Genomic DNA, 19,817 nt, shown 5'->3' with positions numbered 1-19,817 from the left:
ATGAGAATGTCGAATCTACCACTTAAATCCCTTCCTCACAACAGTTGCTGTCTTGGAGTATTGTTGGCTATTATGTGATTGGGTCAGTTTGAGAAAATACTACAGGCAGTCCCCGGGTTACGTACAAGATAGGGACTGTAGGTTTGTTCTTAAGTTGAATTTGTATGTAAGTCGGAACTGGTACATATTGTAGGGGAAACTCTAGCCAAACCTTTCTCCAGAGCTCAGTTTTATTCTCCCACACCTCACTTCCCTCAGTCCTTTATTCTCAAGCTGAGGTGTCTGCTGAGAAAAGCTGCTCCGCATCTCCCTGGTCTGCTGCCGGGGGGGGGGGGGCCTAGCTTCGCGTCTCCCTGGTCTGCTGGGGGGAAGCAGCTAGTACGGGGTTGCCTCACCCCGTTTGTAAGTAGGGATCCGATGTAAGTCGGATCCATGTAACCCGGGGACTGCCTGTACTAGAAAAGCGGTTAATAAAGAGCAAGACTACAGGCAGTCCCCGGGTTACGTACAAGATAGGGACTGTAGGTTTGTTCTTAAGTTGAATCTGTATGTAAGTCGGAACTGGCGTCCAGATTCAGCCGCTGCTGAAACTGATCAGTTAACAACAGTGGCTGAATCTGGACGCCAGTTCTGACTTACATACAGATTCAACTTAAGAACCCCAGGCATCCCCAAGTCAGCTGCTGCTGAAACTGATCAGTGGCTGATTCCAGGGAGCCCGGGGCAGGGGCTTCCTGTAGTCAGCCACTGATCAGTTTCAGCAGCGGCTGACTTGGGGATGCCTGGGGCAGAGCAGCTGGGGTGCTGCTGGGTTGGTCCAGTAGCGCCGCCGCTCCTTGGCGCTACTGGACCAACCCAGCAGCACCCAAGCTGCTCTGCCCCAGGCGTCCTGATTCAGCCCCTGCTGAATCTGACCAGCAGTGGCTGAATCAGGATGCCTGGGGCAGAACAGCTGGGGTGCTGCCCGGTTGGTCCAGTAGCGCCCAGAGCGGCGCTACGGGACCAACTGGCAGCGCCCCAGCTGCTGTACCACAGGTGTCCGGAGCAAAGCCACGGAGCACGGGGGCAGCGGGACAGCCCAGACGCGCCATGGCTGTCCCGCTGCCCTCGGGCTCCGTGGCTTTGCTCTGCTTTGCTCCCCGTCCTCCTGGTCTGCAGACCAGGGGGACGGGGAGCAAAGCGGCGGAACACGCGGGCAGCAGACAGCCCAGACGCATATGGGCTGTCTGCTGACCACGCGCTCCGCGGCTTGGCTCTGCTTTCCCCCCCCCGTCCCCCTGGGCTGCAGACCGGGGGGGGGAGAGGCAAAGCAGAGCCAAGCCGCGGAGCGCCCGGCCAGCTGACAGCCCAGATGAGTCTGGGCTGTCAGCTGATCGCGCGCTCCGCAGCTTGGCTCTGCTTTGCTCTGCTTTGCCCCCCCCCCCCCGTCCCCCTGGTCTGCAGACCAGGGGGACGGGGGTGGGGCAAAGCAGAGCCAAGCCTCGGAGCGCGTGGGCAGCGGACAGCCCTGTCCACTGCCCACGTGTTCCGCCGCTTTGCTTCCTCTCCCTGGTCTACTTATGTCGGATCCGCGTAACTCGGGGACTGCCTGTATATACTATGAATTGCTCCAGAGTAACAGTTGAACGGTCTTAGTTCATGAGTAAAAAATCCTAAAACTGCTTTAACTCAACAAGCATTATTTCAGCAGTGAGAAAATCCTGGGATTATTAATTGTCCGGACAGACATAAATTCAACTAGTTGAACAGTTTGGGTTGTCTAAAGAGATCTGTATGTTAGTTATGAATAACACATTAGAAATACTTATCTATACCCCAGAATTAAATAATTGATCATAACAGTTTTTTCATAAACATTCATTCATAGCTGCCAAACATGCATTGTTTATGTCTAGCATTCTAATAGTTGTGTACGTGGTGTGTTGTTTCAGATTTTGGCTACCACAAAAAGCACTGAATCCTGTACTCTAGATTATTTTCTGATGGAGGAAAAATGTTTTATATCCAAAGAAAAGACTGAGTTCAGGAAACCGCCATTCCAGAGAGTGATTGGTCCTGAGGAAGGGTTAGTGCAGCTTTTGAACAGCTGGTTCCCAGAAGAAGGATATGTTGGAAGAATTATCTTTAAAACCCAAGAGGAAGTAAGTCTGTTTTGGAAAAACTGTCATTTACATACATAGCTAAAAATAATGATCACAAGAGGGAGAGGGAGACTTAAGAGCTAACCTATTTGCTAACTGGAAGATAATCTTATTGCCACACAGAATTCACAGAAGACAGCTGAGCACTGTCAAGTTTTATGCATCTACCATTTAGAATCTGTGTAACAACTTCATACCGCCCTGTTGATCTCTGAAATGTAATCATCATTTAGTATTTGTATAAATCAGAATCAAGCTGTTATTATACTGGGAACTGTACAGAAAATAGTGTCTCCTACCTTGAAGGAGTTTAAGACTTTTAACAATGATTTGATATGGAGGGGTGTCAAATATAAGGAATGAAAGGAGTAAGGCAGATGAGGGACATAGCTGTCGGAAAACTAGATTGCAGCTATTAACAAGAGTATGCTATAGAGACAGCAAGGCTTATTTTTATTTACATTGGCTAGGGGGCGGTGCCCCCTGCTCACTACACTCGCCAACTCCAGTCTTTGGGAGTAAGCAAGCACAGCTCTCCCCCTGGCTGCCGGGGGCCATGCCAGCCCTGGCCTCTCCCCCCCACCCCGGCTGCCAGGGAGGGAAGGGCCAAGGTCTTCGTCAGACCCAGCTGCTAGGGAGGGGAGGGAGCCTTGGGGTTTTCTTCTCTCCCCACTCTGCTGATGCTTGCGTGCTAATCTTGCGGGAGTAGGGGAGGGGTCCAGGCTGGAGCTCCAGGCACATGTGGGTGGTTCTTTACTGGATCCAGGAGCCTCAGGGTCCGTAGCACAGCAAGGAGCCACTGTTACCTTCCCCAGGCCCTCCTTCAGAGGAGCCAGGTGTGCCCCCCCCAAGGCGGGGATGAGAACCCTGAGTCATGGCTGCCTCTTCCCCTTCTGGGGACTCTCTTGAGGCTGGGGAGTAGGGCAATGTAGAGTCATGTGATGACATCACTCTGTTGCCCCACTGGACATTTTTTCTTTAATATATATAGAGAGATAAAGGACCTTGAACTGAGAAAATGGTGAAGTTGTCAGTGACAAAATGAAGACATAGGTGAGGTTCTAGAGGAAAGTCAGTTTTAGCTGCTGGGAGGACATCTATGAGGAGTTTGGGTTCAGAGAGAAAAATCAGAAGTAGAAAAGCACCTAATGAAATGATCTGGTTTTCAGGAGCACTGCCATATGAAACTCCTGTTGATAAGTTCAGCACTCAATGGCACTTCTTTAATTGGAACATTATTCATGTGAGAAACCATACCAATCCATTTGCATCTTTAGAAAAATACACACAATTTATGGGAGTTTAAGTGGAAAAGTTCTTGGGATGCTTGAGAATAAAAAGTTCTGTCAGTGCAAATGTTATCTGATGAATTTGCAGAGACATTATTTTTACCCCTTTGTGTTTCTACACTTGCAGCTTGGTTTAATAAAATTTTTATTGCGCGTCTTTTATCGTAGGCCCACCCAATCTTATTTTGATGCATTTATTGCATCATCCACAAAGCAAAAGGTTATGAAGTGAACATTTGCTTGGGGGTTTAAATTCAGTTTAAGTTTTGTGTGAGAAAATAAATATATTAAGTTAATGTATGAGCCCATCACTTCTGAAAACATTGGTCAAAATCCATTTAAAATCACAGTTGACAACTAGTGTGAAGGTTGTTAGTCTTCATGGGACACCACCAAAGATCCCTGTAAGCTGTGCAGCCGTTTTTTGAGCCCTGCTCAGAGGTTCAGAGCTCCTGCAAAGGCAGGGAGCTCAGCTGACCAGCAGGGGGAAGAACATCTCACTAAGCAGCAGCTTTGAATGGAGCTGCTGGTGCTTGAAATGGAGCAGCTCCCAGAGCAGATAAGGAGGGAATAAGGGGTTGGGGGGAGGAGGAGAAGGGGGAGGAGAGAGGGAGTAATTGGCTGGGGGGGATGGAGTCAGATGGGAGTGGAGTTTGAAGAGTCCCGTCTGAATGGGAGAGAGCGGCAGAAACTCAGCACTCTCCTCAAGTCTCTTAAGCTGGGAAGGGGGAGGTAAGGGGCTGACTGCATGAGGTAGGTGAGGGAAAGAGGGGTTGGGTAGGTGCTGGCATTGAGGTGAGATGGAGGAGGGGTAGCAAGTTTGTTTGTGCTGTGTGTCCTGGAGGCCTGTTTGTGCCTGCAATTTTGAGAAGCAGGATTTTATACCAGCCCCCAGCTAGGCTGAGGTGAGCATATTGCACAGAGGTACGTGGAGGAAAGAGTGTGAGTGGGTGGTGCTTGCATCTGTGCAGTGAGGAGTTTGTTTGGGGTGTTCTGACTCACTTGGTACAGTCCTCTCTGGCTGAGTGTGGGGAAAGCGGGCTGCATGGGGTGTGTGCGCCAGGACATTTGCATGATTACATTTCAAACAAAGTTTACATAGGTGTTAATGGCTTACGGTAAGAAAGAAAAAGATTATTTTATCAATTTTTTTGAATGTTGCAGATATCTAAAACTCTGATCTTAATGATTTTTTAAAATCCTGTATTACTAATTAATCCATGGTAAAATGTATTGCACTAAGGCCAGATCTGTGCTAAGTTGTGGTAGAGTTCTGGCTCTTATGTGTCAGAAGTAGCAAGTACTAGGGAGATGCTAATTGTTGTGTGGGATGAAACCTTATTTGCAAGCTCTCTGAAACATACATCTGTCTACAAACACTGGAGCCATGTGTTTGTTTTTTCTAGGGTTTCTGCTTTTTTAGTTGGCAACACACAGAAGGTGAAAGTGAGACCTTTTATCTGTTTTTACAGGTCTCTTTCACTTGTTCTTCTATAGCATGGATCCTAAACATTCCCCAGAGACACTGTATAATATAAGTCTTAGGCTACACCTAGACTGCAAGCCTCTTTCAAAAGAGGCTTTTTCGAAAGATACTTTCAAAAAAGCCTCTTTCAAAAAAGAGTGTTTAGACTACAACCAGTACTTTCGAAAAAGCAAGCCGCTTTTTTCAAAAGAGAGCACCCAGGCAGTCTGGATGCTCTTTTTCGAAAAAACACAGTTTGCATTACATAGCGCCTTTTTTCGAAAGAGCACTTTCAAAAAAAGGCATTATTCCTCATAAAACGAGGTTTTCCGCGGTCGAAAAAACTGCCACATTCTTTTGATTTACTTTCGAAAGAATGCAGCAGCAGTCTAGATGCAGGGGAAGTTTTTCCAAAAAAAGGTCACTTTTTTACAAAAAACCCTTGTAGTCTAGACACACCCTTAGTGAATGCCTTTTACTCTTCTTTCCCATGTCAGTAACTATTGTGTAGTCATGCTCTCTTTGCAAATTCTATTTCTAGTTGATGCATAGGTTTGTGTAACATCTTAAAGCTGAGCTATGTGTGGACAATCTGCATTTTGGTATGTTTATTAGCTTGAGTTGTTAGAAAGGATGATGATACATGTACTCTAAGGCTACGTCTACACTGGCTTGATTCTCCGAAAATGCTTTTAACGGAAAAGTTTTCTGTTAAAAGCATTTTTGGAAAAGCACATCTAGATTGGCAGGATGCTTTTCCGGAAAAGCACTTTTTGCGGAAAAGCGTCCGTGGCCAATCTAGACGCGGTTTTCCGCAAAAAAGCCCCGATTGCCATTTTCGCGATTGGAGCTTTTTTGCAAAAAACAGTACTGTGCTGTCTACACTGGCCCTTTTGCGCAAAAGTCTTTCGGAAAAAGACTTTTGCCCGAACGGGAGCAGCATAGTATTTCCGGAAAAGCACTGACGATCTTACATGAGATCGTCAGTGCTTTGCCAGAAATTCAAGCAGCCAGTATAGAGAGCTGGCAAGTTTTTCCGCAAAAGCAGATGATTTTGCGGAAAAAGTTGCCACTCTAGACACAGCCATCGGGTAGTGTTAATTTTCATTTTCATTTGATTTCATATTAAATATCATAACCATTTCTCCTTGTTAACTATCTCTTATTTTAATATATTATATTCCATACATAAGGACTGTTTAAAATCTCAATATTGGTGTTGCACATAAGAAATTTCATCCCACCCAAAAAAATTCAGCCTGCCCACGGATCGAAAATATTAGAAGGAACACTGGACACCACTCACCATCAAAACACCTTTACAATTTGGCAGAAAGTGAGACGTGGCAGTCTGCTCTAGGGAATTAAAGTGCATTAACATTCCTGTTATATCATGTAAAAGCCTTTAAAAATCCAACCATTTGGTGACTTTCCTCAACTAAATATAATTTTGTTTTCTTTATTTTTCTACAGAATTTGAGTGAGAGAAACTTTTTTCAAGAAGAGAAAGAAGATGCAAATTTTATCTCTGAAGATGACAGCTTCTTTGTTCAAGTGCATGATGTTTCCCCAGAGCAGCCTCGCACAGTCATAAAAGCTCTGCGCTTTAGCACAGCACAGGATGTCATACAACAGGTAAAAAGCTTTTCAGTTTTTCTTGTTTCCACTAAGTTCCGTATTAATTTGCTAGAGGTGGCTTCATACAAGAAATGTTAACTGAGTTTTGGTCTCAGGTAATGGAACAGATACTCAGCAAAGAAGCCTTTTGCGTCTGCAAGTTTGGACTGAGCAAAACACAGGGGGGTTACTATGTCTTTAATTTGTCTTTTTTTTTTTAACAGACTCTTTGTAAAGCGAAGTATTCCTACAGCATTCTAAGCAATCCTAACCCAAATGATTACGTCCTCTTGGAGGAGGTGACCAAAGAGCTAACGAACAAAAAGTCTTCAACAGCTAAACCATCACAGAGAATTCTCTCTGATCATGAGTGCGTATTTCAGGCTCAAAGCAAGTGGAAGGGAGCAGGAAAGTTTATCCTTAAACTTAAAGAACAGGTTCAGGTGAGTGACTGAAAACCCTTTTGTTAGTTTTAAAAATGGTATATGATCAAATATTTGGAATAGTAAATGAAAACATAGCCAGAGACTGTTTTTAATTTTAAAATGAATGTGCTAATTTGATTCCACTTCATTTTTACCAAATAAAAACCTCCCACACCTCACAAACTCCAAAAAGACAGATCTTCAACCATTCTCAACTAGACACAAGGTGAGTGAGAACAGATGCACTGCAAGAGTCAGAAGAACATTTTAGGCTGGATGTAGCATAAAGCTTCCTTGCAACATAACAGTACATTCCTGATATGCCATGTTTTCAGTCTTTTGCGCATATACTTCAGGTCTGATCCCGCTACAGCAGCTGTGGCCAACCCATAGCTCGCAAGCCACATGCTCGCAAAACTGCGGCTCGCAAAGCTGCACCTACGGCCACCCCCCAACGGTCCCTGCCTTGCCTGTGCTTACCAGGTCAGAGCTGCAGGGTTTTAAAAATGGCACCCATCTTAAAGGGGCAGCCTCCTTTAAAAAAAATTGAATTTTTTGTTTTTGCTCAACAATTTTGTTCTGGGGGGCTTTTTTTTTTTTTTTGGTTTGACAATTCTGGTGTAGCTCCTTGCATTTTTTCTGCCACTGTTTTGGCTCTCGGTTAAATGGGTTGGCCACCCCTGTGCTACAGCAAGGGTTCTCAAATTGCATTGCATTGTGACTGCCTTCTAACACCACAAATTACTGCACAACCTCAGGAGGGGGGGGACCAAAGCTTGAGCACACCCAAGGCCAATGCCCCAGGCCCAGCGGTGGGATGAGGGGGGCAGAGGCTTATAATCCAAGCTATACTACCCATGGCTGAAGCTGGCTGGTGGGGCTCAGGCGTCAGCTTTGGCTGCGGGTCATGAGGGTGTCAGGCTTCGCCTATGGTCCAGGCCCCACCACGTCTAAACTAGTCTTGGCAACCCCATTAAGAGGGCTTCCACCCACTTTGGGGTTCCATCCCACAGTTTGAGAATGCTGTGCAAGAGGTTCTGTAACCACAAAGAGTACATTGGTTTGGCAGTACAGTGGCTTGTCTTTAGGTGCTCTGCCATCCAGTGCAATCCTCATTCCAGAATTGGGCACCCTAACTTCTTCTATAATGCACAGGAGGCGAGAGATGCTCCAAAAGGATGGAATTCACAGAAACCAGAAAACTAACCAGTAGCACATGCCGAATGGCATGGTCCAATCCCTGCCCCGCAACGGGGCTCAGGTACCTAATTCTGAACTGGCGGGAACGGCCCCCTTCTCCCTCAAATTCACCTAAACCAGGTCAAGCCTCTCAAACAAGTTGGAGACCTCATCGTTATCCCCAACACCCAGCAGATAAAGCCAGTTCAAATCCCCCACTCTGCCTGTAAATCCAGGTGCCCCTCACTGATGTGCCCTAACTACTGAGCTACAAATAGGGCATTCTGAATGAGAATGTGAATCTTTTCTGTTGAAGCTGTTCTGTTTTGTATAAAATATTTATTGGTACAGGGATTAAAACCAGGGTCTCCTAGGAGACAGCCCAAATCATTTCACTCTCACAGGCCCAATAAAGATCTAGATCAGTGTTTCCCAATCAGGGTTCTGTGCGAAATCGTGGAATAAATAAATAAAAATTTCTTACAATGTAAGCTGACATATATTATATATATATATATAACAGCTCTTTACAAATACATTTTCTTGACAGTTATTTAGCAGTAATTGACTTGCGCTCCCCGCTGTCAATGTTTTCTGGCCAAGCAAACGTTTTCATAGATAGAGGTTCCTCGGGATATAAAAAATTATTTTAGGTGTTCCTCCAGCCAAAAAAGGTTGGGAATCACTGATCTAGATATTTAATACAAAGTGGAACAGCTTCATCACAAGATCAACCCCCTAATGCCCCAGGGGTTATGGCTCTCGGAGGCAAGAAACATAGGTTCAAGTGCCTGTTCCACATCCTGGTAAGTGGAGATTTCAACTGCGGTCTGCCACATCCTGAACACTAACCACTGAACAACTGGCTACCAAGGGAGCAGATACCTGATCTGGCAGGCATGCTCTCTGGTGGCCTCAGAGCATGCCTGCTGTTGTGGATGAGATAGATTGGAGGGAGGGGGAGAAAATGCCTAATCTGAGAATCCTGCCAGGCTTAGTTGGCTATGTGCATACCACCAGTGGACATTCAAGAAACTACTAGATGTGATGGCAGTTGAGCAGGGATTTTAAAGGTCTAAATTGTTGTGTTACATGAGTGCTTCCAACATTCATGTCAATGTTTTATTGGCCTTGCTAGCTGGGAGGTGAGATGGCACAAAACTTACAGCAGATCACACAGGTTCATTCTCTGAAAGGCTCCAAGCACAGTTGTAGAGAGCAAAATGCTTTTCCTCCTTAATTTACTTTATCTAATAGACCTGTTGTGGATTAGGGGTGCAATCCACACCAGTGAAGGGGTATCACTACTTGTCCTGCAACTTTGGGTGTCTTACAATACTTTTCTGCTGTAGCTCCCAGCCTAAGTCACTATCCACTAGGAATGTTAAAATGTGTTTAAGTACCAATGTAACCACTGAAAATCTCAGCAGTTAAATTGGGGGGGGGGGGGGGGGGGGGGGGGGGGGGGAGAATTGACTTTCCAGGAGCCAATGCACATGGGAAGTTGGCTTTTAACAAAGCCAGTTTCAGATTGTTGGTTTATGGTATAAATAAAACACTTATTAATAGAACAGAGGTTAGGCGATGCCAAGTAAAAGGAATAAAATTAGAAAGAGTTGCAAGCAAATAAAAGTGAACACACACATCTAAAACTTAATCTCAGTAAGGTAAAGTCATTGTTCAAGATAGTTCCTCTGACCAATCTTCCTTCTCAGCCAGGGCTGACTTTCATTCAGTCAGGACCTTCCAGAGAAGCACACAGAGATGGCTTTCGTTATCTTCTTGGATTGAAAGTTCTTTGCCTAAGTAAGAGTCTTACATGTATTTAGAGTCTTCAGCCACATTTTAGCTGAAAGACCCATCTTTCTCAGCTTGCTAGAGTTGTTTTCCCTTGTACCTGTCTAGTGATGAATGCCAAACATGGATTTTTGTATTTGCTTGTATCTTCCAAAGCTATGACTTTACTCCAAGAGGCAGGAAGCCCTTCCTATGGACTTCCCATTCCCCTATATGGAAATGAACCTTCCATTCTTTTTATTCCACATATAATCATACTTTATATAGATGACAGGTAAATAGCTGCCTTCTGTCTGGGTGGGAATCTCTTTCTCCCTAATTTGGTCACAGACTTTAAAATGTAATATCATTAAGTAAATAATCCATATTTTTTCAGATAGTTTAATATAGAAATTTCTCAGTAATATTAATCACAGCATATCATTTTCAGAAGACTTCACTTTATGCACTTTTATAATACAGTAATACTGCATATAACTCAATTGATTCGCTTGCTTATCACTTGAGGTTACCAAGCAATCATCTCTCCTGATTCAGGGTCTGCAGAGTTCCCGTGGTTTGTTTGAGCATGAACATACATGTCTATTGATGGGTGTGTAACTTCCACTATATTGTGTTACTTTGACATCATCATATTTACATGTAGATTAATAATGTAATGTCTTGGATTTTCTTCATATAATCAGTATTTTCATGTATTTGAGCAGTCCAGACTGAGTGAAAAAAAGTTAAAATTGATTAAGTAGCTTTTGTAAAAGCTGGGAATTTGAAAAACCAAAAAATGAAGGATTTAGATTTTACAGTGGAAGGAATTATGATACTATCACCCCAGTACACACCATAATTTTCCATATATGAGGTATCATTTGAAAAACTAATTCTTCATTAATGTTTGTGTGATAAATATACATCGTGAGTATTAAGTGTTCTGAACGTATGCTAGAATTATGACTAATGGGTGCTTAAACCAAGCATGCCAGGTGGACTTGGTTAAATAGGTCTGCCTTAGGTGTGTTTGTCCCGTCCAATCTTCAGACAAAGACAAGAAAGGTCTATTTTTACATACTAGGTAAACAAAGCCAACAAGTGAGGGGAGAAACAGAATGGAGTGTCCTTTACCCCAAGACTTCATGTTGCCTTCCCCACAGCTTCAATGAATATGTTGTGGGGTAACTTTCAGAAGAATACATTGCAATGGTTTGTTGGTCTATAAGGTGGGTGGGATAAAGGGTCCAAACCCAGGTTTCTGAGCTGACCACTCCTTGGAGGGGGGTGGTGGAAGGTTATTGAATTGCTTTCTTTCCTTCCAGCATGGGAACTGAGTCAGAAGTACTGTTACTTTTCTCTATACACTGCTTTTTTTTTTCTGTCCTACTATCCCTGAGTATCTCAGAAAACTATTAAGTTAATCTTTGCACCAATTTTCACCTTTTTAAAATTTAAATCCAAAAACTGTTTAACAAAATAAAAAATTAAAATAAAGGGCCTTGTTAAAACATTAGTTACATTAAGAAAAACCTGTCAGCAGGCATTGTTGGCTCTCCTACATTGTACTGACCCTGCTACTACATCTAGAAATGTTAACCTTTCAGGACCATCTCCTGTTCCACCTCCTGTAATGCTGCACCCCATCTCCCTACTGTATTACCCTGGGCTAAATACAATTTCAAACAACAGCAGCTTTGCAGATCTCTGTGATCTGTTTCATTTTGTTTTCCTTTATTCCCAGACTGTGGAAAAGCAGCTGTACTGCTGTGTCTGGAGATATTTAGACTTATCTGCCACAGGCAAGAATATGGTTCCTTTTCCAGCACTGCACTTTAGGAAATACATTGTGATCACAGTTGAACCCTGAACACAATTTATCTACACTGTATTTAGCAGCATTCAAGTTCTCTAATTTTAAAATAATTTTTGCTGTCAGACAGTCAAGGACACTGCTTTTGTGAACCTGACGTAAGGAAGCTATGAAAAATCCTGCTACTTGCCCTCACATGAAATCCAAATAATATTTCAAAACCTAAAGAATCAATGAACTGACACATTCCTGTAATTTAACTGTTTCTGCTGTGTATGTTTTTTTTAATAGGCAGCACGAGATGATAAAAGAAAAGGCATTTCATTTGCCAGTGAACTTAAAAAGTTAACCAAGTCAAGTAGACAGTATCGGGGCTTCACATCATCACCTTTGCAGAGCTCACCAGACAATACCCAGACTAAAGATGAAAAACCTGCAGGACAATATGACAGTATGGAATAATATCCGTAACTACCAGAAGTATGTTTATGCAGGTATGACATATGCTACTTCTTTGTAAATCAAACATGCATTCTATTTTTTCAAGGCACAATTTAGATTTTTTTTCCAGAAGCATAGTTGATAATCTATAGTGAAGTACAATAACCAGTCAAATAGATCATAAAGACTCTATGCTTATAGGTATCAATCACTATTGGGACAAACCTATACACATTCCTTTTCATTGGCAGTCCTGTTTATTCCCCTTGGCTGTGTCTAGACTGGCCAGTTTTTTGGGAAAATCAGCCTCTTTTCCGGAAAAACTTGCCAGCTGTCTACACTGGCCTCTTGAATTTCCGCAAAAGCACTGACTTCCTAATGTAAGAAATCAGTGCTTTTTGCGGAAATACTATGCTGCTCCCGTTCGGGCAAAAGTCCCTTTTGCGCAAAACTTTTGCACAAAAGGGCCAGTGTAGACAGCTGAGATTTGTTTTACGCAAAAAAGCCCCGATCGCGAAAATGGCGATCGGGGCTTTTTTGTGCAAAAGCGCGTCTAGATTGGCCATGGACGCTTTTCCGCAAAAAGTGCTTTTGCGGAAAAGCGTCCGTGCCAATCTAGACGCACTGTTCCAAAAATGCTTTTGACGGAAAAATTTTCCGTTAAAAGCATTTGCAGAAAATCATGTCAGTCTAGCCCTTGTGATAGCCTGAAGATAAATATAAACCTAAATGGCATGAAAATTGCTTAGGAACAGAAGAGTTTTACTTTATCTATTATGCCATAGTCCTAGGGTCCATCACATTAGGTAACCTGATAAATGGCCAGTCCTTTTAAAAGACTCTTATCATGTAATTTGGCTTCACCATATACTGTGTCAATGAGTTCTGTAGGTAATGAAGCATGCTAACAGATTTTTCCACGTGCCCTTTTAATTAAAAAATCCTGCCATATATAATCACTCCTCTCTCTAAGCTGCAAATAATTGTTTTTTAAATCTCTATATAGAAACTCCATCACACGTATTTCTAAGAATTTTATTATCCCTTTCTGAATCTTTATCTTAAGCAAGCTAAGTGCAGAATTCAAGGTGACAATGTACCATTTCTGTATATGACAATCAATCATACCAGTTTATGATTAGCACTGGGCCTGAAGTAACTCCAAAAGATTTCTTCGAGAGGTCACTACTAGTTAGGAAGGAAGAAAACCTTGCACTCACCATTCCATATCACATGGAGCTTCCATATTTCCTTTCCACTCATTCTTAAGTATCAAGATACTGTTTGTATTTATTTCATAAGAATTCAAGTAATAAAGCTGCCAATAATATTTTGTGTACAAAATTCTTTAAAAATGTATTTCACAGTATGTAGGCACCCATTTATCCTCTTGCATTTGAATTTAAATGCTGTCATTATCATCTCTCCTCTTCTTCAGGTTACTTAAAGACCCTAAATGGCAAAGGAAAAAACCAAACACAGGCAGGCAAAAACAGGGAGACACGGATTTCATCTTTCCACATAGCCTTGCATAACTGGAACCAACATCTCAAATACCTGATTTAAGATACCTTTTTGGAATGTCCATGAAGGAAACTGCTGAGGCCTAAACTATTCAGCACTAGCTTTGCCTAATCCAGACTGTGCTTCTTGATGACGGACACAGATCTGGTAATGCTGAGTGGGATGTTAGTTTCTAATTGTTGGAAAGATGCTTGCCAGCATTTGAGAGATTCCTAAGCAGACTTCTTAAATTGTATTTTGTAAACAGAAACATGCCTTTTTTATTAAACAAAAGATATTTTAACTAATTGCTTTAAGGGAAGAGAGTTAGCATTAAAGTGTTCTGTGTATTATATGAAAATAATGAACCTTTAATGGTTCCTGTTTAACACTGTTAGGTGATTGTAAAAATGTATTTACATATAATGTAACTTTCTTGGCATCACAGATTTAAATTTGGTGATATACTTAAAATGCTTACTATAGTTATTTATGGATTATCTACTTTCATAAAATAATCATGTACAAATAGCTAAATACACCTAACTGATAGTGATATTTTGACCAGGAACAACATTTTCTTCATCTAAATTCTAGTTTTGAAGACTTGAGTTTCAAGTAAAAATGATTATTTATTTTCATGTTCCAAGGTCTGTACCAGCGTGTAATATATTTATCATACCTTACTTTTTAAACACTGCAGATTCTTTTGGGGGGGAGGCAAACATAGTAATTATTTTCTGTTTGAAAAGAAACATTCAAAAAAAGTAACTATTTGAAATTGACCAAAATATAATGGTGTTTGAAAATTGTTATTGCTTAATGTTTCAATTGTGAAATCAGGGTAAAGTAATTTCTCTACATTACAGTGGTTGTTAGATGACTATAAAATTTAGATCGAGAATGAAAAATATTGTAAATAAGAAAATGATTTTCCTCTTATACTCATTGTGTAAAGAACCCAGGCTACTCAATTCATTTTCCAATATAAACCTTAACTTTTTGTTTATGTAGAAGCACTGCTGTAAACTTTTGTATATGTTTGAAATAACGATCTCTTGATATTTTTAAGAAGTGTTAATAATAGCTATATCATCTTCTCCAGGCTGAGTCAAAACATGCAAAGTGTTTATTAGTAAAAAGAAGTTCACACTAACTTATACAAAGTAAGGGCACAACTGAAACAACTGCTGAGGTCACCCATCCTTTGATGTTCATACATAAGACCCTTGTCTTATATCTAAAGTGCTCGGCCCAACCTTTGGCTACACTTCAGACAATAAGTCTGATGTAGAATTGTCAAATCAAGTTAACTAAATTAAAAGGACAGTCAAGAGAAGAAAGGCTCCATTAAAACAATCTGAAACTGAATGAAATGCAGGGAGACTATTCAGGCAGTCTGATTAGCTAATACACAGGAGTATTCTCTGTGCTGGAGAGTATACGGTCAATGAAATACCATCTAGCACAAACTGCTGCTGTTTCTAAGACAGACATTACAGATAGATATAGATTTTCACAAAATTACAATCTAACCAAGGCATTGTGATTGCTGCCTCCACGAAATAAACGTAAAATTAAAAGAAAACAACTTATGGCTTTGCTTTCTAAGTGTGGAGACACTATGCTGCCTTTAAGTAAAAGCAGCTGTCACTCTTCTGTGGGCAGGAAGTGCCCTCATCAGGCTGATTCCAAAATAAGAAAAAAATTAAACTGCACATCCAAAACTCACCCAATAGTCATTCACTGGCCAGTCAAAATATTGAACCCATGAACTTACATTCTTATTTTGAAATTCACCTGTCTTTATCCCACTTTAAAAATCAGTAACCATACCAGCTAATCCTCTTACTGTTTTAAATTCTGAAAAATGAGCAGTATTTTCAAGCATTGCTATGTCATTTATTTAAACATGGTTTTTAGATTACTGATGAGTTTGAAAAGTGAGTAGGCATGTAAAAGCCACTTTTTTTTACAGAACACATGAGCGTAAGCTGCTTAGGTTTTTATGAAAATCCTGTTTTTTGAAAATGGGATTTAGACCTCTAAATTACTTCAGATTTTAGGTCAAATTTTCCAGGAATGTTTAAGTCTCCTCCTGTTTATGATGAGCAAAAAAGCTCTTTGGAATTCCTTATCATGCTCTTCTATCTAGTCCTTCCATATCTAATTCTAAAGTAACCAGACCTAGTAACCAGTGAGAGGGGTACAGAAAATTCAGTTTCTGTGGCACATAATGCAGAACTGATATTTATGTTAAATTACAAGATCTTGTATAAACTTAAAAAACAACAAATAGTCTGGTAGCATTTTAAAGACTAATACAACATGTAGATGGCTAGATTGTTAGTCTTTAAAGTGCTACCAGACTATTTGTTGTTTTTTAAGTTTAACCTGTACAGACTAACTCAGCTATCCCTCTGAAGCTTAAGATCTTATATATGTGCATTACCCCTTCAAGTAATATTTGCATCAATAGTATTTAACTACTGTATATCTTCCATGCAACCTTTGGATGAAAGTCTGATCCCCTTTTTAAAAAAGTTCTTTATATAAAGATTTTGTTATAGAATGTGAAATTGCCAGAGTTTAGAATATTGGTTGTTAAATGCACTTGAAAATACCCGTGCTTTTGATGAACAGATTCTGCCTAATTTCAGTAGCACTGATTGTAAGGTGGTTGGTTCCTGCCAAGTTTGGGCACCAGTGTTAAGTACAGTTTTGGGAAAAACATGTGTAAATCTACTACAGATCCAGCAGAGGGAGAGCTCTCGTGTGTATGCCACAAACAATTTTATTTCTTACTGCTACTAGACTTGAAAGAAAATTTAGATGAGGTCATCCTCAACATCCTAGTTTATAACATGGTAAAATATGGCATCCATTAAAGAGCAACAATTCTGCATTATTTGTGACATACCCTCATTGTGTAATTGAATATGGTTTAGCATAAGGACAGTTTTTCTTTGATAGTTATTTTAGCTTTGCCCAGCTGTTGTCAATACTTACAGGCCACAGGATAAAATCTACTTCACACTGCTGTGAAAGCAAAGTGGTAACAAGATAATCTAGCATTTTGCATGCTCAGTTAAAAAAGGGCAGGGGAACCTTTTTTGGGTTGGGGGCCACTGACCCACAGAAAAATCAGTCGAGGGCAACACACAAAAACATCATTTATGTGGCGCCCGACTGAGAAGGAGAAGCACATTCCCCTGATATACCAGAGCCTAGTGGAGTCCAGCCTTGTAGATCTTGTGTGTGTTCCAGTACTGTCTGTGTGTGAGGTAGTGGAGGGACTGGAGCGCCAGCATAAGCTCCCCAATTCAGGGGGGGGCCTAAGCCTCAGGTGCTGGATCCAGGCAGGTAAGGGGCTGCATCCAGCCCCTGGGTCTGAGGTTCCCCACCCTGTGTTAAAAAATCATTTTAGGGAGGTGGGCATGTTAAGAATTTTCCCAGACTGATTATACTGAATTAGGGTGGGGTTTTTTCCATTAATGTACATCAATTTATTGATGTTTTTAAAAAATAGGGAGCCTGATGATTAATCAACACATTATTTGTTGCATTTCTGCATTAGTTAATTGCATTCATGTGGTTTTGGTCACAGACAAAGTAGAGGGAGCACACAAGCTTTTCATTGGTCTAAAAATTCCCAAAAATATAAGTTAGCTCTTTGCTATGCAGCTTTCTGTTTTGGTAGCTTGCTTACAACACCATAAACAGATTTAACATCATGCTGTTTGTTTAATTGGAAAATTTGTCCTGCTTACTCACAGATTTCCTTTCTTCAAAAAAACAAGTCCACAGATACATATTAATGGGCTAATAGAGGGACATTTGTGGTTCTGCTTGCATCTGAAGTTCAGATTGAATGACATCATATAGATCTGTGGACCCAGGTTTGAAAAAGAAACATTTTTATTACAAATTTAATAGGAAATAATTTACCACTGCTCAGTATATAATATAAGCCTTCCTGAAATCTACACATGGTAACAGGACTCACCATGGGCAGCCTATTACCTGTTTTGCAAAGAAAACATTTTATTTTACACTAAACTGTTTTTTTTAAAGCTTCCTACCTATGTCTGTGTTTGTTCTTATGTATAGTGAATACAAATATCCATGCTTGTATGGGATTGTCATTGGAAGCCATAAGTACTGGCTGTGCTGCAACACTCTTCAGCTTTCAGGAAACAGATTGTTGTATAGGCTGCGTTCTATCAAGTTTTAAGGAGATAAAATACACAAAAGTAATAAGTCACATTTTAAAAACATACATCACATCTGGTTTTAGTTTTGACTAATATTACTTGGTAGAATGTCTCAATAATAATTGTTTGAAATAAAATTTACCTCTAGAGCAGGAGTGGGTAGAATAGGGTCCACGGGCCTGATCCAGCCTGCCAACCCCTTTGATCTAGCCGGCAGGCGTTCCCCCCACCCCCAGGCAAATCGAGACATGGGAACAAGAAGTCTCCTCCCCCCCCACCAGGGGCAGGCAGCCTAGAGAGAATTGCCAGCTGTTCAAACCGACTGGCCGTTCCCTCTAGGCACCATATGCGCCCCTGGCGGGAGAGGGGGGGGGGGGGGGGGGACTTTACACATTCCTCCTGCTCCCAGGCCTTTACTGGCCTGGGAATAGGGAGAGCATGCAAATTCTCCTCCTCCCCCTTCTGCTGGAGGCCCTGCACCTTCGGGGGACTGACTGCCCGTGACCACTGCCAAAATTTGTGAAGGGCCCCCCCCCTGCTCTAGAGACCATTTTCAGGTTATCAAGAATAAGATTTTATCAGAGAAATATCTCAACATTAAGATCACATTCCCTTAAAAAACTCAGTTTGGCCTTATACATGAGAAGAGAACTTGTCAATGGCTTTTTATTTTAACACTGAGTCTATAGTTTCTGAATGCTATAGATTTTACTCTAGCTCTCAGCAATTTTGCATCAGCAAATTATTATTAATCACTTGGTTATTGCTGGCCCATTAGATGATGACATGAGTTGACATGAGCTACAAGAGTTGACGGGGGTAACAAACAAATGAAAAATGCAATAGAAATTTCTCTCTGACAAATATAGGATATTTCAAACTGATTTATTACTTGTGCAATTGTCTTCCTTGTGCTGCTTTAAAGTATGTCAACATGTTTTGTCAATGTTCTATCAGTATGTGCCAGTTTTTATAAATGTTACATAAATTAAAACTCTGTATTTTAAATTTGACTTTCCACCTGGACTACTTTCTCTCTGCTGACTTGAAAAGTAAACGTATTTGTATATGTGGAAAAATAAATGGTTTGAGAAGTGGACCTTTAGTTCTTCGTTCCTTAACTGCAAAATTTTTGGCAATAGGGACACTTTCTAAAGTTTCTGACTTAAGAACAGAAGTACTCAAGGAGAAGTGCTATGGAGATGGGGGATCATATAAATTACCAAGAAACACATATTTGTACAAAGCCAGAAGCATTCAATAGATCCTTTTTACAGTTCAGGTACAGAAAATATAAGTTTTAAAATATATTAATTTTGGGACTCACCAGCACCGACTTAAACAGTGATATTTTTGTGCATTTATGTCGTACTTCTTATAACTATTTAACCTATTTTGATTGAAAATGTATAGTCTGGTACAATTAAGTTAGATATTTAAAACAGATTACACAGGAATTATATATAATTTATCATTTATATAATGGTAGCAACCTAAAGACCTCATCTGCCCTACAATGAAGGACTGTGGGGTTACCAACCATGTGAGAGAAGCTGAGGTCAGATTCCACCTTATTGTTCTGTATTTGTGCAATGCCTAGCACAATGAGGTCCTGCTCCATGTGGAGAGCTCTCAGGCACTCCATTGCATACCACATATTAAATCAGTTCTACGCAAAATTATATGTGAAGTGAAGTGAGAGGTCTCATAAAGCCAACATTAAAATGGCAACAGAACATACCTTGTTCTAAGGTAACCAACTAAAGGCCAGGGAGGAGTACTAATAAGACTAGTAAGACAAAAAAAAAATCACTCTGAATTTCTTCAACAGTGCTGGTTCATGTAAGGTATTGCCCATTCAGTGACATTTCATATGCCCAATTCTGAAATACCTTTTATGGATCAGTAAGTAACAAAAGGATATCACTGAAAGAAAATCATTTAAAAG

General features: G+C 41.0%; 1 protein-coding gene across 6 annotated transcripts in view; it reads left to right on the top strand.

The window, feature by feature from the left end:
• Window positions 1-18,968, top strand: part of PLCE1 (phospholipase C epsilon 1) — a 379,433-nt gene extending 360,465 nt beyond the window's left edge. For all 6 annotated transcript variants that reach the window (XM_089780165.1, XM_089780164.1, XM_089780162.1 and 3 more), the window contains 5 exons: window positions 1,932-2,141; window positions 6,369-6,530; window positions 6,737-6,955; window positions 12,003-12,205; window positions 13,591-18,968. In XM_089780165.1, coding sequence (XP_089636291.1) covers window positions 1,932-2,141; window positions 6,369-6,530; window positions 6,737-6,955; window positions 12,003-12,173 — 762 coding nt within the window. In that variant the 3' untranslated portion in view covers window positions 12,174-12,205; window positions 13,591-18,968. The remainder of the gene's footprint in view (window positions 1-1,931; window positions 2,142-6,368; window positions 6,531-6,736; window positions 6,956-12,002; window positions 12,206-13,590) is intronic.
• The last annotated feature ends 849 nt before the right edge of the window (window positions 18,969-19,817 follow it).

Source organism: Pelodiscus sinensis, chromosome 8 (assembly GCF_052426305.1).
Source record: "Pelodiscus sinensis isolate ZL-2025 chromosome 8, ASM5242630v1, whole genome shotgun sequence".
NCBI classification, from domain to species: domain Eukaryota; kingdom Metazoa; phylum Chordata; order Testudines; family Trionychidae; genus Pelodiscus; species Pelodiscus sinensis.
Note: the sequence above shows the minus strand (reverse complement) of the source record. Positions and strands in the feature narration are given on the sequence as shown.